The 27,491-nt window shown below is 36.4% G+C and overlaps 1 protein-coding gene across 1 annotated transcript in view; it reads right to left on the bottom strand.

Annotated features, from left to right (window-relative positions):
- The window catches only part of fam199x (family with sequence similarity 199, X-linked), a 70,787-nt gene extending 53,721 nt beyond the window's left edge, over window positions 1-17,066 (bottom strand). Inside the window, exons 1-2 of the mRNA XM_079892464.1 lie at window positions 16,927-17,066; window positions 14,354-14,527 (exon numbers count right to left, since the gene is read on the bottom strand). Coding sequence (XP_079748590.1) covers window positions 14,354-14,520 — 167 coding nt within the window. The 5' untranslated portion in view covers window positions 14,521-14,527; window positions 16,927-17,066. The remainder of the gene's footprint in view (window positions 1-14,353; window positions 14,528-16,926) is intronic.
- Window positions 17,067-27,491: the final 10,425 nt, after the last annotated feature.

The raw sequence follows: 27,491 nt of genomic DNA, 5'->3' as shown, positions 1-27,491 counted from the left end.
AAAGTTCCCACTGATGAACAAGCCTGGCATCTCCTTGCTGACTTGAAGGACATTGTGGAGCTTATTGTTTCTCCAGTTCAAACTAAAGAATCAATTGGATATTTGAACTTTAAGATCTCTGAGCACAGAGTCAGATTTGAAGAGCTTTTCCCGGGGACAAATCTTCTGCCTAAAAACCATTTCCTGGAGCATTATCCTCAGTTAATCTGTGAGTTTGGACCGTTAGTTGCACTATGGACCATGCGTTTCGAAGCGAAGCAGGTGACGCTCATATTCTATATGCAGAAACAACATATTCTTAGAGCTGATGAATATGTCAAGAAATGCCTTGTTTACTGGAAAGAACGTTTGCATGCTACATGCACCTTCAGTAGGAGCCGGAATCCCATGGGTTGACATAATTCAGCTCCTTCTACCAACAAAGATGGCAGCATTCTAGGACTCACTTGTGCACAAACATGGTGGTCAAGAACTCTTGGAGCATTAATCCCGTCTTATGGTGTCATGCAGGCCCTTGATCAAGTCAGAAGCTTATCGAATTCTGTACAGAAATTGGCCAACGATACGGCTTTGGCCCTGGGCAACATCACGAACACTCCCGCTTCGCACAAGATAATGATCTTACAGAACAGAGTAGCCTTGGATTACATTCTTGCAACGCAGGAGCCTGCACCTTTATCGGCCCTGAGTGCTGCACCGGGTTAATGGATCCAACAGAGAATTTGAACAAAATCCAACAAGACATTCTTGATCTTTCAGAAAAATTACACCAGATGACTAAAGATAATTCTTCATGGTTCGGAAACTTGTTAGGTAAACCCTGGCTGTGGATCAAGGAAATAGCAATTCTGCTGTTGTTTCTCCTACTGGCGTTCTACGTATGCGTCCACAGTATCAAGTGTTTCATTCAACAAATGACTCACGCCTCGCACGAGAAAATGACTGGTCCAACCATAAAAGAATATTGCCCGTCAGAACTTCACGGACCCTAATTTCATGTTTGTTTCTGTGTCAGCATGCACTGACTATATGAAAATAATGTTTTTCATATATGCTGCTATGGCAGTCCACTCTGCTTATTGCTTTTCGAGAATGTTGCACTAGTCATTGTGCGCGAAACTTCACGCCAATAAATCATCAGAAATATTGCTGACTTGAGCGCGTCAGGCGCGGCGCGCCCTCTTTACGTTCGTCTTAATGCCTGTTAGTTGTCCGTGGATTTGCCCATATTTGGCGTTTTATTTTTCAATTTTCGATTTTACAATCGATTCAATGAACACTTATGTCTCAAAAATCGAACAGGATTTTTTAACAAAAGTGACAGCCCTAGTCTCCACCCCCAAAAGTCCCTCCTCCTAAAATGCCTATAAGATACCATGTAAAGTTACTTTAGTTTAGACTGTTGGAAGAACTGCAGCAACGCAACGCGAAGTTCTCAATAAAGAATAACTTCTGTTTGAACGTGATCCCAACGTCTCCTGGTCTTCGATTCTGAGTTTCCTACAACTCTCGTGCTGTCTTTGAGGGTGGCAGACACAGTCTCTTGTTGAGATCGTTCAGGAGAGCAGAGATAACGGTCTTTGAAGAGAACTGGCTTGAGGGCCGATGACAACAGGGGAGAGGGGGAAGGTTTTATGATGCCTAGAGCATTTTGGATTAAGTCCATTCGTTACACTCTTTACATTTGTTTGTGAATCTCAATCTATTTATTTGGAATAATGCAACAATTCTAACCCCATAGGGCATGCCCCCGGACCCCCCTAGAGGTACTAAGCTCCACCCACTCCAATACTGTGGGAAACACAGTAGGCTATATGGTCTATAGCCTGTATATATATGGTCTACGAAAAATACACATTTAATTATCGTATTATTAAAATAGCTAAATGATCAGGATTTTACCACCTCCGCCTCGTTTTGAGCCAGGAAAAACCCTGTATATATATATATATATATATATATATATATATATATATATATATATATATATATATTAGTGATCGACCGATATTGATTTTTTATAACCGATACCGATTATTTGCATGTTTATGTGCCCGATTACCGATATGCAGAACCGATATTTATTTACTGTTATACTTCTGTTTTTGACACAATTATTACAACACAAATGAACTGAACAAAAAATGTTATTTATAACAATCACTCCCTCCTTGCATACATAAAAAACTTTATATTTATATGATTTTTTATAACCGATACCGATACCGATTATTTGCCCGATTACCGATATGCAGAACCGATATTTATTTACTGTTATACTTCTGTTTTTGACACAATTATTACAACACAAATGAACTGAACAAAAAATGTTATTTATAACAATCACTCCCTCCTTGCATACATAAAAAACTTTATATTTATACACAAATAAATAGAGGGGTCTGAGTCCAAAAAATAAAGTGCACTGTTACTAAGTGTCTTTGTTTAAAAATAAAAGCTTTGATGAGGTAAAAAATAAAGCACAAAAATTATTCTAACATATATTCAAAGATAGTTGAGTGATGTATTTTAAGTGGTTCCACATGTTGGAGGTATTTTTTGTATTGTATTTTGTATTGAAATGTAATTTATTTTAAACAGTTTTAGAAGGTTTATGTGCCATTTAATAGGTTTAAAGAGTGAGGAATAATTCACTGGGTAATATTAATTCACTGAATAATATTAGCTGGAATATAACATTGTCAGGAAAGTAACAAACAAAACAGCATATTTGCATTTTCCAACTAGTATGTTATTAATGAAATCCTTTCTGATAAAGTGCTGTTTATCTATGCATTTACACAGAACTATAACTTAGGCTACTCAACCGCGATCGCGCGTGGAGATAATAAATAATTAATTTCCACAGAGCGGTATTTATTTAGATTTGTATTAGCGAAATAATGGTTATGTAGTAAATGATAATACAATTTAGGGTGTTTAAACGAGATAATCTTGTCAAAAGTGTCATGCAGTAGCCGTGCTTGAGCATTCCTGGTCATCAAGTTGATGACATCAACCCAGTGAGTGCGCAGCAATATGAACAAACTTTTTTTTTTTTGGAGACTATATAAACAGCACTTTGTCAGTTGGCATTTACTACATGGCAACGAGATAATCTTGTCAAAAGTTTCATTCAGTGGCCGTGCTTGAGCATTCCTGTCATCAACCCAGTGAGTGCTCAGCAATATGAATGAACGAACTTTTTTCTCGAGACTAATGGTGAGCAAATACAACAGATAGAGAATTAAATTCAGCGCTTTTATTTTCAACATGCACTCATTCATGTCTGTTTTATTTAATCCATGTAAATTTACGTCTTTATTGGGGCAGGACATGACGGATTTCGCTACGTGACTCCATGAGTTCGTCTCAATTTTTTAGAACCAAGCTGCATAAATAAACTATCAGGCATTCATGTCTCAAATCTCATTTCTGCATGTCTGTTATGTTAAATAAAGTTGAATAATTAAAGCAAAGCAAGCAGAACATATGTTTTACCTGTGCACAGAGTTGTTGTTGACTGATCTCCTCAGACGCGGGCTGCAATGGCGGAATTCTCGAAACGGCCACAAGATGGCCATAATCCCAAGATTATGGGAAAATGCTTAAATATCGGGAAAAATATCGGTAAACCGATACATCGGTCGATCACTAATATATATATATATATATATATATATATATATATATATATGATTAAGTCTAAGATATTTTATATATTTGCTGTCATGCAAGTTATTGTATGCCACAGGATTCTATCCGAAGGCAGATTTGATTTTCCCGTGTGAGTGTGTTTCACGTTATAAATCTTTCAGTTCTATCTGAAGATTTTAATCGACGCCTGATCTTTCTGAGTGGGTGTTATCACAGTTTTGTGTGCCTATGGTGCGAACCAAGGACGTGTTGTTGACAGTCAAGGATCATAGCTCTCTAATCTCCATTTCAAGTTACAAATTGTGTCCGAATACGCTTCTTCCCGACAATGGACACGATCGATGCCCATCATGTTTAGGCATTCAACACCTAAAGGAGGCTCTTACTGATCCGTGTTTGCATTGTAGTATACTATCGTTGTCAGAGAGCCAGCTTCGCCTTGCTGAGTTAGACACTAACTCGTCTGTTAGTCTCACAAAACAGCCACGGTGATCTCAAATGCATTGCCCGTCGGCAGCTGCTGGCACTCTGTCGAGCAAGAAAAAATCTTTACCACAGACAGAAACTTCAGAACATTTGCTATTGAAGACTGTGGCAACTCTCTCTTCAGAAATGGTAGAGATGAAACGTCTTCTTCAGTCTATACAACGACCAGCGTCAGCCGCAAATACACACACGTGGACGAGAGTGATTTCCAACCCCCACATGCTATAGATTTATATGCTCTCTCCATGACTACATTTTCTTGATGCAGAATTGGTGGAACCTGCCATGCAACCCACCCTCCCACATGATGTTTTCTCCAGCCTATCTGCTGCAGGTGGTTCGAGCAGTGCATTCATCAGGCGCAGACCCATCTTCTCCAGATGATATTTTATCTGTTCTGCAGATGGCAGTGGCTCGTTTTGGTCTTGACAAATCGCCTGTCCAGCCCGTTCAAACCAATGTGTTCTTCAGGCAAGCTGCTAATCGTAAAGTGTTTGAAATGCCACCATGTAAGGACTTTGTGACAGAATTCTCCAGTGCACTTACAGGTCCCAATGTGCCTAGAAAGAGGTCAAAAACAGCCAGCACTCTTGCAATCTTTTTGGCCCCAATGTTCCTAAGGTATTGGAATAGAGAATGAAGTTGTCAGAAGCTACACGACAACTATTGTTCCCATTGCTCCCCACCACAGGAAGTTCCTAAGATTCTGCTTACAGGATCAAGCCTATCAGTTCAGAGTCCTACCATTCAGTCCATCTCTGGCTCCTCGTGTTTTTACAAGATTCATGAGTGCAGCCCTGTCTCCTCTTTGGTCTAAAGGCATGAGGATTCTGCCCTACTTAGACAATTGGCTGCTTTGTGCCCCAACAAGACGACATGCTCTAGAAAACACCAAGATTGTACTGGAGCATATTCAGAGGCTGGGCCTTACTGTGAACGACACAGAGTCGTTTGGTCCCAGAATTGTCTGCCACACTGTCTTATGCTCGGACAGGGACAGACCATATTTGTCAGTTACTGACTCCGCTTGAGGACAAAAATTCCTTATGGTGTTCTTCTGCAACTAATGGGGATGTTAGCTGCCGCCACATCTCTGATCCCCCTGGGCTTGGTTCACCTCAGGCCTCTTCAGACATCGTCATTGCATGATTGTCGTTTGTCCTGCATATCGTTTCTGTCCATGCACTGAAACCCTGGAAACGGGTAACATTTCTGAAAGCTGGAGTGCCACTAGGGGTGGTGTCCTCCCATCAAGAAGTGATCACGACCGATGCGTCACTAACAGGATGGGTGGGCAACATGGAACCAGAAGGGAATTGGTGACATGGAAATGAGGGCAGTGTACTTAGCTCTACAACGCTTCTTACCAAATATGATGGGTCTTATAGCTTGTCTGGTCCGATAACATGTCAATGATCTTTCATTTGAACCATCAGGGCGGCAACAGGTTTCTTGCTTCTTTAGAGCTAACTCGCAAGATCCTTAAATGGTCTCAGGACCAGCTGGCTTTGTCAAGGGCAGTTCATCTCCCGGGATCGGACAATCAAGTGACGAATGCTCTGTCTAGGGATCTGCTGTCCATGAGTGGCTGAGTTGCCTGTTGTATGCATTACTTTCACTTCCACTTCTGTGGGAAACATTACACAGAATATTCCTATACAAGCACAGGGTGCTTTTAGTTGCACCCCGATGGCCAGCTAAGTTTCCTCTCCTTCTGAGTCTGTTACAGGGAGAACCATGGCAGCTTCCCATCAGACGGGACCTCCTGTCTCAGATGCATGTGTTTGGAACCCAGATCCAACTCGCCTTCAGCTCTGGTTTTGGTCATTGGGTACGGTTCACAGTTAATGGACTGTAAACCAGCAGTAATTAACACTAACCGCCAGGGCTCGAGACTAACGGCGTCCTATCGTCCTGGGGACGACAGAAAATGTGTTTAGGACGAACAGAAATATTCTCCAGGACGCCTACAGGACGAAAGACATTTTTGTATGTGTGTTCATTTATTACTATTAGGGTAACTTACTTAGAAAATGCCAAAACTAACTGACCAAGCGCTGACTACAACGGAGCGCGTCTTCTCATGCTGTTACTATAGTTACTATCACTGGCTGGCTACTCACTCGGAGACTTGTTTCGCGGTACATCTATCACATGGCTTATTTTCACAGACAAAAACGAGACGATAACTAAATAAAAACTAGTTTTAAATGACAAAAATCATGACGAAAATCTATTGACATTTTCGTCAACAAATAAAAACTAGACAAAAATGTTAGATAGTGACGATTTGGGAAGCGATCCAGTCAGAACTGATGTCCTGCGTTTGTGGTAGATGCGCACATTTGTACTGTACGTGCTGATCTACCCAGCGGCACACGGGTTGACATGCGCTGCATGCCTCACAAAACGTTAAAAAATGTAAACGTCTGGGAGAATGAGTAGAGCAGACATATAGATCTGAATAATAGTGACGACGGAAAAAAAGAGCTCTATTCGGTACGGTTTTCTGTGCGCACACACCCGACCCGAAGCGTGCAGCCATTCACAGATACCTAGCGCGCGAGAGCTCTCTTTCATGTCTGAATGGACAAATACACACAACATTATGTAGAAATGTCCATTTTGGAGAGTATTCACGTAAACTATGTTGGTTATGTCTTAAGCAGTTTTGAGTGTATCGGATTGCATCAGTGCTATTGGATCCGCATGTCATTGGACATGATCCGATGTCTTAAAGTGACAGTGGGTAATAAACCTAATGCGGTCTCTGTGTCCTTAATATTGATCAAGCAACAAAAGAAAAAGAGAAAAGCATTCACTGCTCGTTAATAGCTTTAATAATGATTCATTATATTTAATTCATACAAATAAATATGTCTGCTGCTTGAAAGAATAAAGAATGATGATATTTGAGATATGTAGGCTAGTCACCAATATTTATTTGTTATTTTTTAATACAACCAACTCAAAAACGTCTTGAGCTTTATGTATTTTTATCTTAATTTTTCGTATATGTAAAAAAAGAAAAAGGAAAAAATAAAGATTTGTTCTGCATGAATACAAAAAAGCATTTAACTCCTGTTATTTTTTATTAAATCTGTTTTTTACCTGTTTACAGATAACTACTTTGAATGGAGCTAAATAAATATAATAAAATATATCATAAACATTTTAATGGTGTTTTTATTATGTGACTAACAGCTAACAACTATAGATGATAATAACAAAGTACAGAAACAACATGTTTATTTTGGGACGGTTGTAGGGCTGTGCAATTAATTGAATTTCAATTTCAATTTCGATTTTTGCTCCCAACGATCACCAAAATAGTATAATCGAGTAAAAACGATTTTGCCATTTTCTGTTTTGAAGGAACGCTCTTATTTTGTCTTGTGTTCTGAATGACGCGCGCATGCGCACATCCGCCCTTCCCGATGCCGTAAACTCTCTCAGCTTGAATGTTTAAACTGATAAGACTTAAAAAGAAGTGAAAATGATAAACTTTAGTTACGATGCAATGCTGGCCCGATTGTACAAGTGACAATTCCATCATGTCCCGACTCATAAACGCGAATGTGTAGTTTCGAAGCTTGCTTTGTCCAGCGCATTTTGAGAGACAGAGAGAGAGAGAGACGCATCACCACTGAACACTCACGCGGTTTGTGAAATTGCGTCTTGGAGAAAGTTTTAAAATTATTGATTTGATTTTATAATCTGTGTGGATTCATTTAAGATACTCATACAATCTACATGCTAAAGTGAATCAATGTTTGTGGGGAATTTCCCGCATTATAAGTGGTAGACCTGCGGGAATTATTAAAATACTCATTGAAGTATTATCTGTTACATTATTTATTTTAATAGTTCAAAAAGTACAATCAATGTTCACATTTCGATTTTTAAGAATTGTTGAAAGGTGTCTTTGGTAACACTTTACAATAAGGTTCATTAATTAGCATTATAACTAACTTACCTTTGTTAAGATTAACTAATAATGAACAATAATTCTACAGCATCTTAGTTAATATTAATTTCACCATTTACTAATACGTTATTAAAATGAAAGGTTGTATTTGTTAACATTATTAGTTAATGCACTGTAAACTAACATGAACAAACAATGAACAGCTGTATTTTTATTAACTAGCATTAAAAAAGATTAATAAATACTGTAACAAATGTTTTTCTCATTGTTAGTTCATGTTAGTTAATACATTAACTAATGTTAACTAATTAACATTATTGTAAAGTGTTACCGTGTCTTTTTAATAAATGCAACACGTCCCCAGTCATGTGAAATAATCGTGTTACATAATCGTGATTTCAATATTGACCAAAATAATCGTGATTATGATTTTTCCCATAATCGAGCAGCCCTAGACGGTTGACATTCACTTTAGGACGGTTCAAATCGTTTTTCAGGACGGTTCCAGGACGGAGGTGAAAAAAGTTAGTCTGGAGCCCTGCTGAGCCTTTCACTCACTCAGATACAGATAGGGGGAGGCCTCATCTTCGGTGTCCAGTATGAGCTTTAAAGTGCTATGTTAAGTTAAGTCCATAAGTGCTTAGCACCACCTCTGGTGGTCATACAAAATTCACAGAACCAGTTACATATGTAACTAGCGTTACTACAACATACACTGTTAACCCTTGCTGTAAAAAAGGCCAAATTCTGACAATATCATACCATTTTCTATTAAAACAGTAGTATACCGTAGAAAACAAAAATAGCCTACAGGAATATACTGTAAATTAACCGTGCTCAAAATCGACACTCAGAGGCTGTTTTCCCAATTACACCCTATACACTCATTCACTATTCCCTACATCAGTGGTTCCCAAACCTGTCCTGGAGTACCCCCAACACTGCACGTTTTCTTTGTCTCAATAATCAAACACACCTGATTCAACTCATCAGCTCATTATCACATAGGTTAATGAGCTGATGAGTTGAATCAGGTGTGTTTAAGTAGGGAGACAAAGAAAACGTGCAGTGTTGGGGGTACTCCAGGACAGGTTTGGGAACCACTGCCCTACATTAGTTCACTAATATAGTCCACTTGACAGAGTGAATGAAAAAGAATTGAGTGAACTGAGACACTGATGAACACCTGATAAGTAGAATCACTGAAGGACAGAGAAACAAGAACAGAAAAAAGAGAAACAAAAACTACAACTGACTTCCAGCAACACTGAGTGTGAAAACAGTTTACAAACCAGTTTAACATTATTTCTTTCGTACAAAAGTTATTGTTGAGAATTAACAGATATTTAGTTGTTGATATTTTATTGAAAATAATAAAGTTTGTTGTATGATGGAGATCAGTATTTGTTTTAATTGGTCTTTTGACCCTTGACTTTATAACATTAGTTTCTCTCTGGTTGCTTTAACTGTGTGTATATAAAGCACATTTGTTATGGCTAGAAAAAGGCAAGAGGAAGATGATCAGGTGTTTTAGGCTGTTGAGATGATGCTATAATCATCCTGAACATGTCTGATTCTCTGATCACATCCAGTATATAAGCTTTGAATTTATGGGTAATTAATATTTATCGTATATCTGTTAATCTACAACATTAAATCCAGCAATGTTTCTGTAAACATTTATTATGAAGGATATTGAAATCATATAGTGCAGTAAAACACCTTAAACTCATCCTTTATATGGACACAGACATCAACATCAACAATCAGCATATGAATCTCAATAATGGTGACAATCAAAAGTTTCATATCGCAATGCATGCTGGGTTCCAGGATAGTATAAAACTCCCAGCATGCACTGCAGTATGAATAAAAAATAAATACATTTTTTATATCTCTGTGCTCCTGCAAGACAGCGTAGCTCTGTTTCTTTGGTTTTACATGATGTGTTAAAAAAATTGTCATTGTAAATCATTGCTATAGTTTCACAGTAGTGGTAATATAACAGTTTTGATACAGAATTAAACTCTGAATGAGATTAATGAATGAACAGGCTATATGATGATTTTGTCATCATATTGAATTTAACAAACTGCATTCACAAACTGTGTGTATGTGTGTGCACAAGTGTGGCTTGCAAAAACAAAGTTCAAGCAAGAGTCTTGCTAAAAAATGTATGTTAAAAAAAGTCAAGGGTCAGGAGCCCAACTAAAGCAAACACTGATCTCTATAATGGTCATTTCAAACCAAACATTTTCAATGAAACATCTCAATAACAACTTATGTAGATGTATGACAGAAATAAAGTCATACTGGTAAATAATAAGTGTCATAATGTGTAATGGCTGTAAGTCAGCTGTAGTTCTTGTTTTTCTCTATTTTCTGTTCTTCTTCCTCTTTCCTTCAGTGATTCTGCTTGTTAACAGCAGGTGTTCATCACTAATGCTCAACATTCACTTATTTCACTTATTAACTTATTATTCAACATATTCACTTAATTATCTTCACTGCAACACTGCGTCAATGTTACTTTTTACTCTTTGTAGTGTAGTGTTTCTTATAGGGTTGAAAGGGTTAACAGTGTACGATAAAAAAGTCACACCCACAAAATGTATTTTAACAGTAATAAACTGTAAGTTATAAAACAGGTATATACTGGCAACACTGTTGCCAGTAGTTTACTGTAAAATTTTGTTTTTTGGGTCACCATTGTGCTGAAGAGTAGAGCCTGAGCTTCAGTCCAGGAGAAGAACTACAAACATTGATGATATGCTGCATGTTGCTTTATTTAACAGGCGGTGACTGTGTACTTGCTGGTCCAGTGGAAATCTTTTTATGTACAATAGTTTTTTAGTTGTCTCACATGAAAGAAGATCACAGTAATACTTTGCTCACGTTATTTATGCATTATAGATTTTAGTTAATTCATTTAAATAACAGTTGGTCAATTTAAGGCAGTTGGTTTCTCCATGTGAAATTAGTTAACTCAAGTTTTAATTTAGTGCATTTTTACAGTAACATACTGTAGATTACAGTAAAGAACAGTACAATTAACAGTAAATTATCAAACGTCTAACAATACGATGCATCGATGCCACACACAAAATATTGATATATGGTATCTAGCCTATATTTTGACACTCCACATCCTCACATTTCTCAGCTGAAAAAATGACTGACAAGATTGACTGAACCCTAAACACGTTTTGTCACAAAAGCTGGTATTGCCCACTATCAAGGCATCGCGAGTTCATGTTTTACAGCAGAAACCGACAAGCACCCTTGTTGTTTGTGAACACCACCCGTGTTCACAAACAAACATAAGTCCGTTTTAGCGAATCAGTGCGCAGTATTCAGGTCAGATGACAAGACTGCTAGTCATTTTGAAAAGACGCGCTAGCTGAGAGGAGTTTCATCAAAGCTGACTAAAAGTGATCGAGGATGGATAATTTAAACGAACTTGATGAACCCGTGAAATCTTCTTTGGGGCGTAAAAGGAAAATAAAAGCTGAACATTTTTTTATGGAAACTGCACGTTAGTGGTGAGGGAAAAGATTGCTGTATTGCGTGTTATCACAACAACAAAGTTTGTCAGGCATCTATGTCAGCTGAGGAGATTAATGTAACTAAGATTAACTGAGTGTTTTATTATGTATCATAGCAATTACTTGGTTTTGTTTAACTCTGAAACATGAAATGTAGAGTTATCTGCTTTTGCCAACAAAACAAAAAAATAGCCTTGAATCGAACTGAATCATATCTCAGAAATTGAGGTATCGCCAAATATCGTATAGCTGACTGAGAGAATCGATATTGTATCGTATCGCGCTGAACTGTCCAATTTACACCCCTAAAAAAGTAACATCTGTAAAAATTTAAACAACCTCATTTTTATATGGTAAAATTATTCTGACTGTTTGAGGTTTATTAAAATTAACCATTGGTCTTCAATAGTAGCATACATTTAGATCATGATCACCACAGATAAATCACACATATAGCACCTCAATACCATGGTAAAATATAACTATATGGTTTCTATGGTATTTGTATGAAAAACAGTAGCCTAAATACATTTAGTATAAATGCACAAACACTATAGCTTAATCACAAAAAATAATGTAATTATATTGATCCTTTAATACATATCTACATTAATAATATAATAAAATTCAATGTGAAAATCCCACATTTCTGCCACATGGTGCAGTCAGTGTTACTATAGTAAATTCATGGTAAATGATGGAAATTTGTAGATTGAAAAGCCTTCTGACTGTATCATTGTGTTTCTCCAGTTTGTCGCTGAATTCAAGCGCTTCTCACTGGACCTCACAGCACTGTTTAGTGGTCACGTGACCGAGACAGATCAGCAAGTAAACACATGTAAGCCCACGCTGGCTTTAGTTTGAACTTTGAGCCGAGCGGTTTGCATGGCATGCGGTTCAAAAGAGTAGTGCTGTTTCGTTCCACTTGTGGTGCATAAACATTATATCGAACATTTATCGAACTCTTGTTATAGTTTTATTAAGGAAAATTATATTGCAATAATTATCATTATCGTTTTATCGCCCAGCCCAAAGGAGGAGCTTGAGTTTGTTGCCCAGCTCTATTTGTTTGAACCGCAGGAGGCATCTACTCTCACCTAAGCTTACGCTACTCGTACGTCATACGTAGATCAGAGGTCACTCTTCTACCAGAGACTCGTATACGGCCATTACCGGAAGCCAGTTATAGTTTATAAAGTTTTAAATATGGATATCTTATGCGTCAAGCAGGTTCAATTGAGCTTCTGTTTATGTCTGTTAAAGCTAGGGTAGGTAATCCTGTTCAGAAAAAAAAACATTCCAAATTTGTCTTTATATACCAATACATAATTAAAATGTAAGTACTCTGAAAAAGAAAGTATAAAAATCGAGTGTCTGTAGACCTCTCACGACTGTTGTAAACACAGGTCATTATTTCCATTCACTCCACCCCCTCCCTTCTGGGCTCCTTCCAAAGCCACGCCCCCAAAACACATGAACACGCGACGCCAAACGCTCAGGCTCAGCTGAAGACGCATTTATTATTTACCTGAGACGAGCGGAGAGGAAGGAGCGCAGTGCATGCAGTGACATCATGTCAGAATCACATGTAATAAAATACCTAACTTTATCCCTATGAATATAAACAAATATGATGGCTTTTAGTACTCACTATCAAGCTAGCATATCGATACTGGTAAAGTTTAAAATATATTTTGTTTGATTCGGTAACGAGCTATATTTAGGCTATAGGTAACGAGCTATATTTATAAGGCAAAGCTAGGTTGCATTGATACACGTTTTTCCATTACCATCAGTTAAACTGTGATGAAGGTGAATTTCGTGTAAGAGTCATAACATATACGGTGTTTTGCATGTAAGAGTTTCCATGATGAAAACATTGTTGACTCTGATGAGGACTAACATTAACGTTACACTCCGGTGACAAGTACCGCATCGTCGGTTCGAGGACAGGTCCACTCCGGGGTCGGGGACGAAGCAGAGGAGGTCGTTCAAGAGTGCGGGCAGGGTCCGAGGAAGTAGTTTAGCAAAGTAGCAAAGCTGGCATTGGTACTTTTTGCTGCATTTTCTCAGCCATTGTGCCGCAAACTCCTGCTTACTCGGTGTAGTGAGCTGAATATTTCCGGGAACGGTGACATGTGATGATGAGTGCACGCAGGGCTGTGCACGCAGTGGTGCTCGGGCACGAGACATGAAGGCATCTGATTGGTTCTTTACATTCGCACCGAATGGCAGTGATTGGTCAGAGATTTTACTGTCCTACAGCTGCTACAGAGGTCAGATTTTTTCCATTCCTTTTTCTGAACACATAATGTATTGACTACTATCAGAATGGAAGGACCATTTCACCCAGTATAAAAAAAAATGTTTCTGAACAGGATTACCTACCCTACCTTTAATCAATGTTTAAATGTGAATTAAATGAAACCTGTTCATCATATAAAGCGATCAAATCTATTCAGAAAATTTGGACCAAACAACTCAATTCATATGGATTAGTTTTACGATCTGTTTATGAACTTTTTGAAGCTTCAAAATGGTAGTTGCGTAGCTGTCAATGGAGAGTACAGAAAGCTCTCCGATTTCATCAAAAAAATCTTCATTTGTTTTCCAAAGATTAACGAAAGTTAATGGCAGAATTTTCACTTTTGGGTGAACTATCTCTTTCTATTAATATAAATATTAGCATTCCCTTGAACATTACAAATAAACTCCTACCTAATCACCAGTCACTTACCTGCTGCTGTGAAAGCGGTGTAAAGGGTCTGTTCGGTGACATGATGACAATTGACACCCAAAGTCGCTAATATCCAGCGTGGCATTTTCACTGAAGTTTCCTCCCTGTGAAAGCAGTGGAAATGGCTCTTCTGGAGCAAGGAACTTCTCATAGACATGCTCAGACATCTGCAAGCTAAATCACAAGAACAGATACTGGCATCAGAATTGACCTTACAACAAATAAATGACTGACAGCCTAAATATTCAATCAAATTGCTGCGCTGAGAAGCCTTGTTGCTATCTGCCATTTTGTCAGTTAAGCTTTAGGCTAAAGCTTATTGAACTGTCAGACACATACAAACTTAACCCTAACTACACATTAGAACAGTTGATGACTATTTACGGTGACATAACAACACCCTAATTTTACTACAACACTTTATTATCTTTATTATATATAACATTATTTAAAGGGGTCCTATTTGCCATTTTACAAAGTATTGAATTTTTTTTTTTTTTTTTTTTTGGGTGTACTAGAATATGTAAGCATGCTTAATTGTTCAAAAGACACTTTTTTCACACATTTTACATTATTACAGCTCCTCTCTCCCCAGTCTGGTTGAACCTGGTTGTTTTTATTCATTTTCGATAAAGCCTAATGCAAAATCGAAATACAAAATATGCTGTGATTGTTAGCTGGCCCAGTGTGTTATCGGCACCGCTTAGCACATGTTTTTATGCTCAAACAGCAACATTATAGACAACTAATGTAATTGAAAAAGCATTATAGGACCCCTTTAAATCACAAAATATGCGTCGGATAATCTCTGAATATTAAGACACCTTTTTTCTTTGTTTCACAATACTCAGTTAATGATTGTAAACTGTGGTTGGTGTCTTTAGAAGAAAGTTTCTGTGCTGAATTTTACATTAATAAATCACAACAATCCTGTGCTATGGACATAGCCATTAATTACGCTGCTATTTGAAGCTTCCGCTTTTCGAGCATGTAAGTGAGATAAAGGCCTATTATGTAAAAATGCTCGTTTTGACAAGCATCCATGTAAACAGTCTTAATCGACATCATTAGGTGTTAAACGACAGCCGAATCACATACCTTCTGTTTCATTAATGTTAACCAAACAACAAAAGAAAAATAGATAATCACTCACTGCTCTTAACTAAATAAACTTCTGTAGCTTTAATTGTATCTTTGTATATTTACTTCATACAGTAAAACAGTTTTCACAAAGGCCTACTATAAAGAGTTTAATTTGTATCTTTGTTCTCTTGTATTTATTTGTGCTATTGCTTGAAATTAGTTTATTCCTTATTTTATAATTCAATGTTTACTTGTCTTTAATGTTTGAACTTTATTTTAGTTAGGCTAGTATTAGTTTTAGCTGTGATTGTAAATTGGAATCGAGAATTGTGTAATTTCACTGCCATCTAAAATGCTGGTATCGTAAGGTTACTACATAGGTAGAAAACAACGAAAGCAATAACTTTATTTATTTAAGCAAGGCCAGTGAATGATTTGACAGGGCAAATAAATAGCTAATCTAAAAAAAATCTGATTAAAAAAAAGCGATTAAACAGTGCCCTGCGTCAATATTTTTGTTTTTTAGCTAGTTAATAGTGATAGCCTACTTGTTAATAATACTGATATGATGACAATGTTCTGTTAGTAAAACAGCAGCCTACGTGTACCGATTTGAACTGTACTGCAAAAGAATGGTATTGTATAATTAAAAAAATACTGAATTGATTTAGTACCAATTTAAGTACCGGTAGGCTACTTTTGACTTAGTATAATAATATAGTGGGGTTGATTTAAAGATGCACCACTTAAATAATGGTCTCTTGCTACAGATTCTGACTGAGGGCTAAAGCCCCACTGAGAATGAAAACATAACCACCCCTGCACTAGAGGTAATCAGAAATGTAAGGAGCACATGCTTTGCTTACACAATAAAATCATTATATTAAATTATTTGACAAAACAATTAACAACTCACATTAAGCAATAAAATGATACTATACTAATGAATTCAGTTAGAAACAAAAAAAAAACATGATAAATAATGAAAATTAATTATTTTGAATAATATTCAAGAGAAAAGTATAAGGTAGCATATAAGAGTGGAAATTTTAGAATACAAAGTCCATGCCATTAAAACATTTATATGATGATAAAGGGTCATGATATTTAAGGCTGTAAAATATAGTGAACATAACAGTGTATTAAATGCGCTCCTGTCTGAATTAAATGATATTGTAAATACTCCGAGCTCTGCTAGCAGGCCAGCTAACGTTACCATGCTACACAGCAGCTATAATCATCAGTTAGGCCTATATTAAATCACAGTTGAAGAATAAATAACTTTTGTCGTTCATTTAGTGGGAATAAGTAACAACATTTAATTGATTTCTTCATTATTTTAGTAACTAGGATCTCATCATATTAGCGATTATCCTTCCACCTCCGTAAACTCATGACCGAAAACATTCACTCTCTAACCTGCATGATAACTGCACTCGGAATAAAATAAACATTAATTAAATACTTTAATAGTTATATTTTACATATACCTGCTGTATTATCTGTTTTAAGCGTTCAATATGACCAGCACGAACATCAGATCTCAATCCTCATCCGCTTGATACGTCACTCAATTGACGTCATTGTTTTCCTCTGATGTTAATGTCTTCTTCTTGATGAATGGCTATCCACTCTTTGGAGCATTGTCGCCCCCTACTGTACTGATCAACGAGCCGTTTTTCTTACACATGGGTGATTCGTAAAGCCTAAAATCTGGATGGATGTGACCAGAACCGTATGGAAGGCCAAAAGGGCCAAAACGTGTGAAACTGTCGTGTAAACACGTAATTACGTGTTAACACGCAAATTACGCGTAAACACGCAATTTACGTGTTAACACGTCATTACGTGTTAACGCGTAAATGACGTGTTAACACGTAAATTGCGTGTTAACACGTAAATTATTAGACATTAGCACCACCTACTGGTTTGGTGCTCTTGCTCAAACACACAGAACCTAATTAGATTAAGGTTGTAAAAAGACGTTTTTAATGTGAAAATACATGTTGAACAATGTCTTTTCAGAATATAGGATACAACTAGGCCTACATATAATAATTATTTTAAATGGGCCTATTTAGACAGTTAACTATAACTAATCAAGCCCTGAAAGGCATGACCATTTTCACAATCACAATAGAAATTGTGTAAGGATAATTACACATTTCTCCAAACAGTATTTTCATGTACACTTATACCATATTTCTAAAGCATCTTTTTGAAACCTCTATGCATTTGTTAGAGAGCCCCTTCTGATAACACCATTAAGCCTTATGAATCTGAGATAGTGCATTGTTTTGCGGTGTTTTTCGAAGTTAGTATATATATATATATATATATATATATATATAACAAAGTTATTTATATTACAACACACACACTACACTTTGCACATTATATTACATTACACACACAAACACATATATTTTACAAAGTTATTTATATTACAACACGCACACTACACTTTACAAATTATACTACATTACACCCCCCCCCCCCCCCCCCCTTATTTATATTATTTATATTATGCGTATGTCATAATAATAATCTAAGACAAGAGTGGCTTGAATTATTAATAATTGAAATGAATTCCTGCCATAAAATTACATTTTACAATGGATATTCAAATGTGAAATCTGTGAATATAAGACCAACAATTATTAAAATAAATTGTAGCCTAATATTACTACACAGAACAAGAGATTATGCTATATTCTCGCCAATGTTTGGATAGATTTGGAGATTACACTCGTGATCTATCTATTCAGTTTCCTGCAAGTCCTTCCGTCAGTGTCGTTGGCTTATGATGGCTGATGAGGTATGCTCAGCGTTGTGCTTGCGTCACTCTATCATGAATAATTCAAATGAAATAAAGGTGTTGTGTCACGTTGACACTGCCTGTCGTAACTGTTTGTAATCATTCTCATGACTATTAATGTGATGATGCACACCTTCGTTGTATTGTATTTATTCATGAGATTGTGAACGAGCTCTTACCTAATGGATACGTTGAGCCTACGTCACCTGGCATCTTCAGTTTGGTGCACGCCCGTGATGCGCATCGTATAGTAAATACAGAGACGTGAAAACAAACAGCACAAAACATAGCTACTTTCGGTTTTAATAAACACTGTTAAACATATTACGGTGGGTTGTATACGTTGAAAATAGTTATTTTTTTACTTTATTTAAGTTTGTCATGAGTTGCTTCGCGATTAGCGCGACAGTCTGCCATTATATGCAATCAAAATACCGTTGCATTTGGAATCAATACGATTTGATGTTGTTTCAGAGTTATGAATTATTTATCTTCGACTTCGAATTATCCCCCCATGTCTATTAACAGAGAGTTGGCTAAGTGAATGTCCGTATAGCCTAACCCATTTCTCTTTTTTTTTTTCCCAGAGATGACATTTGGTAGCATATAATTAAATAATCGATATCAATTATGTAAAAAAATAATTTAAGTCCTTAAAATAAAAATATGAGCACAACTGGCACAACTAATCAAATGACAAAATGACAAAAATTAGAAATTGGATGCAGTTATTATAAACGTCATTATAAACTGAATAACACAATAAATAAGTAAAGATAGATAGATGACAGACAGACCCTTACGAATATAGGCTAACAGTTTTACTATAGAAAAATAATAATAAATTGGTCTTCTGTGGTGGTCGACAGTGCGGTGAGGGTGAGAGTGCGCGCGCCGGGCGGGCTCTCTCTCTCTCTCTCTCTCTCTCGCTCTCTCTCTCTCTCTCTCTCGGAGGTGTGGAGAATGTTGTCAAGGCTGGATCTGGATTTTCCCTTTGCCTGCAGAGATTAGGCCTATTGTCTGTGATGTGGACAAAGTCCTCCGGCTGGACCTGACATGAAGACTTGATACAGAAGCAGAAACAATCTCTCTCACTGACCTTGATTATGCAGTTGCGCAAATTTACAGGATTTGTTTGTTATTTGTGCTTGTGCAAGATAGCCATACCAGCCAGTAAAGTTCCATGGTTTCCAATGTGCCAGCACGCAAATCACGTGTGTGGTGTGTGTAATGTAGTATAATTTGTAAAGTGTAGTGTGCGTGTTGTAATATAAATAACTTTGTAATATGTGTTTGTGTGTGTAATGTAATACAATGCGTAAAGTGTAGTGTGTGTGTTGTAATATAAATAACTTTGTTATATATATATATGAAGAGTTCAGATGCAAAAGCCTCTAAGTGCCATCTGAAATTTTCTTCTAGAATGATCATTTTTATCAAGCTTGTACATTTAAGTTCAGTAATGTCACTGAAATGACAATTAATAGGTCATTTTCATTGCCATTTAAGTGAAATTTACTGAATTTAAATATACAAGCTTGATAAAAATGATCATTCTAGAAGAAAATTTCAGATGGCACTTAGAGGCTTTTGCATCTGAACTCTTCATATATATATATATATATATATATATATATATATATATATATTAACTTCGAAAAACACAGCAAAACAATGCACTATCTCAGATTCATAAGGCTTAATGGTGTTATCAGAAGGGGCTCTCTAACAAATGCATAGAGGTTAAATTATAAAAAGATGCTTTAGAAATATGGTATAAGTGTACATGGAAATACTGTTTGGAGAAATGTGTAATTATCCTTACACAATTTCTATTGTGATTGTGAAAATGGTCATGCCTTTCAGGGCTTGATTAGTTATAGTTAACTTAACTGTCTAAATAGGCCCATTTAAAATAATTATTATATGTAGTTGTATCCTATATTCTGAAAAGACATTGTTCAACATGTATTTTCACATTAAAAACGGCTTTTTACAACCTTAATCTAATTAGGTTCTGTGTGTTTGAGCAAGAGCACCAAACCAGTAGGTGGTGCTAATGTCTAATAAATTACGTGTTAACACGCAAATTACGCGTAAACACGTCATTTACGCGTTAACACATAACGTGTTAACACGTAAATTGCGTGTTTACGCGTAATTTGCGTGTTAACACGTAATTACGTGTTTACACGACAGTTTCACACGTTTTGGCCCTTTTGGCCTTCCATAGTACCGTGACCGGAACCGTTAAATAAGAGGATGTGACTAATCGAGCGCATACTCCTAAAAGAGCAGATGCAAAATGTTGACAGAGTGACGATTTAGAATGTTTAGATTTAGATTTAACATTTAACATTTAGGTGTAACATTTAATATTTAGATTTAACTATTTAAAATATCTCTAAGTTGACAAATATTGTTGTAAATGTGCTAAAAAGTGACCGTCAAAAATTCATACCAGTTTTTTAAACATTGTTTGAAGCTAAATGTGACCAAATATTGCTGTTATTTTCAGCGTGAGCCGCTTTAACGGCGCCCCATACCTCTGTGTTCTTTTATTATTGGATGGATAAAGATGTTGCACATAGTGGTTGGAGAAAGGAACTTCCATATTTTTCTGGAAAGTACAATATCACTTGTACGCAGATATTTTATATTGTTAAAAGCCATTCCTCTGTACTGTTCAAGGTGCATTGTCTTAACTGTGATACCAAGACTGAGTAATATATTCATTTGTGGTCTTAATTTTTTGGAAGACATCTGCAGTAATAATAAGACTATTTTCCTTTGAAAGTTTGAAAGAGATCTCTGTTTTGTTTTCTCTAAAATGAAAGTGGTTTAAATCAGATTAACATTACCTCTCTTTTCCTTTTCCTCCCAAAGGCAAACGAGATTTGGTATAAAATTATTAATGTCATTTATCCTTATAAAGAGTTTCTCAGACATTTAACATTTTTTCTCAGATTTAACTTGGAATGCACTTTTTGTAAAGCGGATATAGAGTCATTGGAACATTTATTTTATTCATGCAAATTTTCTAGAAAATTCTGGGCCTACCTTCATGTTTGGTTAAATTTGAAATATGTAGTCTTATTTCAAAATGATAAAATATGTTTGTTTGTTTGTTTGTTTGTTTGTTTTTTCATTCTGAATTTGGATGTTAAGTTTTTAGTTAATAATATTGTAGCTTTGGCCAACCATTTTATACACATATGCAGATTAAAAAAATGTATTAAAAAAATGCATCCCTTCCACTCTCTTTTGCAAAAGGAGTTTCTCCGAATCTTTACATTTTATGAAAAATAAAAAAAGTATTTTTTTAGAAGTATATTATGTTGATTAAGCTCCTTTTTCTTTTGTCCTATTTTTCCTTTGTATTTATGTTTTTTGCTGCTATTTGGATTTATTTTAATTGAATTGAAAAGTTTTTGTCTGAGGCATGTTTTGTATTTCACTCAAGCAATTAAAAAAATGAAAATAGTTATTAATTGCATATTGATACTTGTGTGTAGACAACAAAAATGAAAGTAGAGAGAAGAGTGAATGAAGAGAAAGGAGTAGCCTATAGGCTATTAATAATGGCCGTGACTAATATCAGAAAATATCAGTTTATAATATATTGTATAAAGATGTTAAAACAATTTGTTAAAATAATTGGGCAACTAGTTTACAGACATATAGCATTTTAATGGATAGCCACATCAGCGTATCCCATTGTGACAGTCTGTAAAAAAATTAAATCTTTAAAAAATGGTCAATGACTGTCAACTATGGCAGCCAAAGAAAGAAAGCAAAAATAAAGTAAAGCATCAGCAACTACACCTTTACTGACATAAGCAACATGCAGCATTATTTATTTATTTAATGTTTATTTGACAGGGACAAATGCATAGAACATTGCTTTATAAAGAATACAAAGTAGATGCCATGCATACAGGTTTATAGCCATGACTAATTTGCAGCCCCTGTCCCTGGTTGTAAAATTAAAACAGAAATTACAGAGTATTGAATTAAAAAATGTATAACTATACATACAATAAATACATCCCATACATGAAATAAGATATGGGCTTAAATGGATGTAGAAATCACTATAAAAAAGAGTCTAGACACATTTAACAATACAAAAACACAAAAGTGTGCATATGTCTGTGCATGCTATGCAACTTTATGTTTGTGCATTGTGTTGTATCCTGTACAGTCAGTGTTCACAGAATTGTTTCAGTTTCAGCCATTGCTTTAAATGTGTATTAAAAACCTTGAGTTCTGTCAATGTTTTAATTGTATGCCTCTTACTGAAAATGATGTCTGACCAAATGTTGTTCTACGTTTTGCGCCTATACAGTTTCCACTTATTGTGCCTCTAGTTCTTATTCCGCTCTTTTGTTTCACTAGTTGACAGAATATTTCTGGTGCAAGGTTGTTCACACACTTAAAAAGTAGTTTTAGAAATGAATAATTTACAAAACTGTCAAAACTCAAAATATTATGCTTCCTTAGAATGAGGCAATAGTGCCATCTTACAGGTTTCTGGTCCATTACTTTTATCTAATGACCTAACTGGTGTAATTGATGTTTGATTGGCCTGACCCCAAACAGTAATGCAATACGATAGATGAGAAAATATCATAGAATGCATAAACTGCTGTGCTGCCTTAATGGGTATATATTGTCTTATTAATCGGAAGCAGTTTAAATTTGTCTTGACAGTTCTGCTCATTCTCTTTACATGACTATCAAACTTAAGATGAGAATCTAAAGTAAAACCTAGAAATTTAAAATTCATGTACCTCATCTATCTCCTTCTCATCAATCTTTATTCTAAAATTTTCATTGACCTTTCTTTTTATTGAAAAGCACATAGAGACTGACTTATCATAGTTCAGGGCCAGATGATTATTTCAGAGCCACTGTGATACACCATCCAGTTCTTTTGAAAGCATCTCAGCTGCAATCTGAGGGTTTTTTGCTGAGACATATATAATTGTGTCATCTGCATACATTTGGCATTTAACCCTTTCGCAACTGTCTGTAAGATCATTTATATATAAACTAAAAAGTAATGGGCCTAAAATTTAACCTTGTGGAATTCCGATTCGACAAGTTTGAAGATGACTGAGTGGAATTTGTTTTAACACACTGCTGCCTGTGATAGATATGATCTAAACCAAGTTATTGCATCATGTGACAAGTTACAATTTTCTAATTTATTTAAAAGAATTTTTTATCATTTCAGTGAGGTAGCAGTTTGCCAACTCTGTTGAGTACCGTGGTCTAAACCCAAATTGTTTGGCGGAAGATGATTACTTTCAAGATAATCAACATGTTTGGCAACTGTTTTTTCAAGAACCTTTGAGAGTGCAGGTAAAATTGAAATCTGTCTATAATTTGAGACCTGGGGCCTGTACCATGAAGCCGGATTAGGTGGCTAGCCAGCTATGTTTCAGCTTAGTTTCCGCCAACCCTGGGTTTTAGGTACTATGAAAGTAGCTCGGCTTTAATCTGTGTTCGTTGCCATGGTATCTTAAGCTGCACGGCTAACCTGCTCCGGGGCAGGTTATGTTCTGGATTCAAGATCTCAGACTGAAGTTTGACCAATCAGCTGAGAGCAAAGAAACATATAGGTGACGTAACTTATTCCAAGTGTCTGTTGCAATGACTTCACCTTTTCTTCCAAATCCGGTGGACATCTCAGCGCAAATTGTTTGACGAGCACTTCGTAGAGAAAGAATTTTTAGCCAGACAAAATCCCCTTGCCTTTCCTAAAAGTTACTTGTATGAAAGATACAGATTTTCCGTGGAAGGAATGTCTTATCTTTGAGAACCTCTTGAGCCGCACATAAAGAATTTAACACGTCGAATTCATGCACTTACTGTTCCGCAAATATTGCGTTAGGTTTTTTTTTTTTTTTTTGCAAGTGGTACATTCTTGCACGGTGGGTGACGCACAGAAGCTATGGGAAAACACGGTTTGTCAAACCATTCGTAAGGTGGTCCTCGCTCTGCAGGAGTACATGAAAAGTTTCATTAATAGTGCTCCCCGGACATTTATTGACATGCATGTCCATAAAAGAGGGCTTTTATAAAATTGCCAGTAAGATATATTGATAGGGTGACATCACATGAACACTTTTTTTTTTAAGCAAATTTCACAAGTGTATACAATATAATACATGTTAAGAATTATTTTGAAAAAAATTTTTTATTCTTCTTCTGTTAATCTTTTGATAGGATTCCCATGTCATTGCATGTATGCAGTCTATTGCTCCAATCTCCACTGCTCTAGGAGAACATGAGGCAGATTATGTTAATAGGAAGTCCTATCACAGTCTTAATGTTCAGAGAGATGATGTGAATATGTGAGATGATTATTTTCTGTGAGATGAATCTTTAAATTAATAGTAACATTAACAGATATAACAATGATTTACTAAACATTTCGTCTGCAGATGACTTGTGGTCATGAACATATGATCACAAGTTTGGATGCCAAATGGCCTGGCTCCAGTGCTTGTCTCACGAATTTTCCGTGAGTCTGTGTTGTGTCAGCGCTTTGAGGAAAGCAAGTTAAATTTGGTACAGTACAAAACACTGTTAATTTGAACTGAGCTAGAAAAACCTACACAATAACCCCCTATCATGACCCTCAGACAGGGCCACAGCACCGCTTCAATGTGGCCCTCAGTAAAACCAGAGTGAAGATAGAGATGACCTTTGGCCTCCTAAAGGCACATTTCAATGGTGTTCGGCCCTTAAGAGTCACCAGAGCGGGCATCACAGATAGTGGCTGCATGTGCCATTCTGCACAATATAGCCACCAGTAGAAAGGAGCAAGAAACACCACAAAACCAGCTTCTCCCCGATGACACTGACCCGATCACACTTGACCACCCAGCTGGTGCAGACGTAGATGCAATCACCATACAATATTACACTTAATAAAAGTTTTATTGGTTTTGTGGGATGGGAGGGAGAAAGAGAGCAAGAGAAAGTTGCATTAATAAATATTCATACTAAAGTGTTACTTGGTTAAATAAGTTATACTAATATATATATACATACTGAGATCAGTTTTATCCAGCTGTTTGATTTTGTTTGGAGCCTCCTCAGCTCACAGTCAGCTCCTTTAGTGTGCAGTCTAGTTCGAGTCTCCTTTTGTACAGGGCCCTGACTGAGTCTGTTTCCACCTGAAACATAATTCCACCACAAACATGATCATTACAAGTTTTCTGGAGGCTCATCAAAATCACAAAAAGTTCCTTGACATCCTACAAACACAGGACTGACTGTAATTTATGTCAAGGGTTTTAAATCCTTACACATTTCTTCTGAAGCCCATTGAGGTAGAGGCTTCAGTTTCTGGGGCAGGTTGTGAAAAATCCTACAATAAAAGAGATGTGTAAGGGCCAGTCCCTTTATGCCACACATTCAAATGTTTTCCATAATAAAAAGCCCAGTGCATTCACATCAGCAACTGTCTGAGAACACACAGACAGAGTGTCTTCATTTCCTCCACCCTAATAAATAAAAATAGGCCAATGTAAAGCATAACTGTTGTAAAGCAGGTTATGTTTGGTGTTCTGTCTGCTGCATACTGACCTCTGTGTGGGAGACTGTGTGTATGTGTGCTGGCTTCAACAGGGACACTGTATTTCCCTCTACTGCAGAATATACAGTCAGCCATATTTAAAACTTCAAAAAGTAGTAATGTATTGCACACGTACCCAGTGTTACTTGCTTAGAGGAGCCAGCACCAGGGTCAGATTGTAGCACCTGTAATCCCATCCATAATCGTCCGTCCCTTATTGCCTACTCAGAGCCAACTACTCTGCCACAGTGTATTCTGGTTTTCTGAATTTAATTCTTTATTTCTGTTTTCTGCAAGTGTTTGTGATAAAATGTTCACAAAAATAATAAAAGGTTGTGGTAAATACTCACCACTTTGAATTATATTTTTTATATTTTGTCTTTATCTGCTGCCAAGAACATTTGGAGTTGGGGTTGCATCTAAAAATCAATGAATATTAATTTTTCTTAGTACCGGTAGACTACATGCACATTTTTATATATTATGAAAATAGGCTATAGGCTATATTACACGTATAGGCTACACATACATACATAATTTTACATAAATATAGAACGTATTTGTTTAACTTACACATTAACAATCAGCAATCTTTCTCCAACAGTCTTCTCTTGCTTTGGCAGCAGAGACCGTATTGTTTCGAGCTTGAAATACATATTTAAATTCGTCGTAATTATGAATGATTATCTCTTGCTCATCCGCGGAAAAATCGCGACCCGCGATTGGTTGTTCAGTGTCGACGTCACTCTTTTATGTGCACGCGCACGTGGAGTAATTATAGCTTGAGGATCAAAGCCTGAGTTGACAGAGAAAGTTGATGAGCTGCATCATGGTACCAATAAAGCCTGATTGCATCGGTTTGGTTTTGTCAACTCAAAACTTATCCTGTAACCCCGAGTTTGTTCAGCTACCTTCATGGTACAGGCCCCCGGTCAGATGCTCCAGACTTAAAGACTGGAGTTATAATAGCCGTTTTCCATTGCTGAGGGAATTCATTTGCTCTTATGGATAAATTGAGCTCAGCTGATAGGATAAAGAATCTATTAAATTGGTTTGCAATTTCAGTCCTTTCATTACACTCTAAAAAGAGATGTGTTAAAAAACAACACACAGCATGTGTTGATGGTATTTTGACACATGTTGTGTATATTTTTAACACACAATGTGTGTTAAAATGTAACTCTGGATAGAATAGCACTGGGTGGAGGAGAGTTTGTGTTTATGAAAAATATTATAGGTATATTTTATATGGTATCCCATAAAATGCTCTAAAATAAATAAAGCAATACATTCAAATAAATAAATTAAATCTTAATTCATGAAAACTTAAAGATTAACGGGTGTTTTTTGGCAGACAATCACATCATGCCTCTTTTTCAATGTCTTTTTCAAATGCTGCTTTCACTTGTTATTAATAACCAGACTGACTTTATTTCTGTCAGATGTCTACAGAAGCTCTTATTGAGAATTAACAGGTTTTGGTGTTGACGAATCATTGAATGTTTAATTTAAAGTCACCAGAATCGTGATTAGTGTCAGCTTTATTTGGGCTCTTGACCCTTGACTCTTCAGCATTAGCTTTCTCTGATTGCTGTAAATGTGTATTTATTTTGCACATTTGAAAAAGCACAAATAATCATGAGAAA

Source organism: Squalius cephalus, assembly GCF_949319135.1.
Source record: "Squalius cephalus genome assembly, chromosome: 14".
Lineage (NCBI taxonomy): Eukaryota > Metazoa > Chordata > Actinopteri > Cypriniformes > Leuciscidae > Squalius > Squalius cephalus.
Note: the sequence above shows the minus strand (reverse complement) of the source record. Positions and strands in the feature narration are given on the sequence as shown.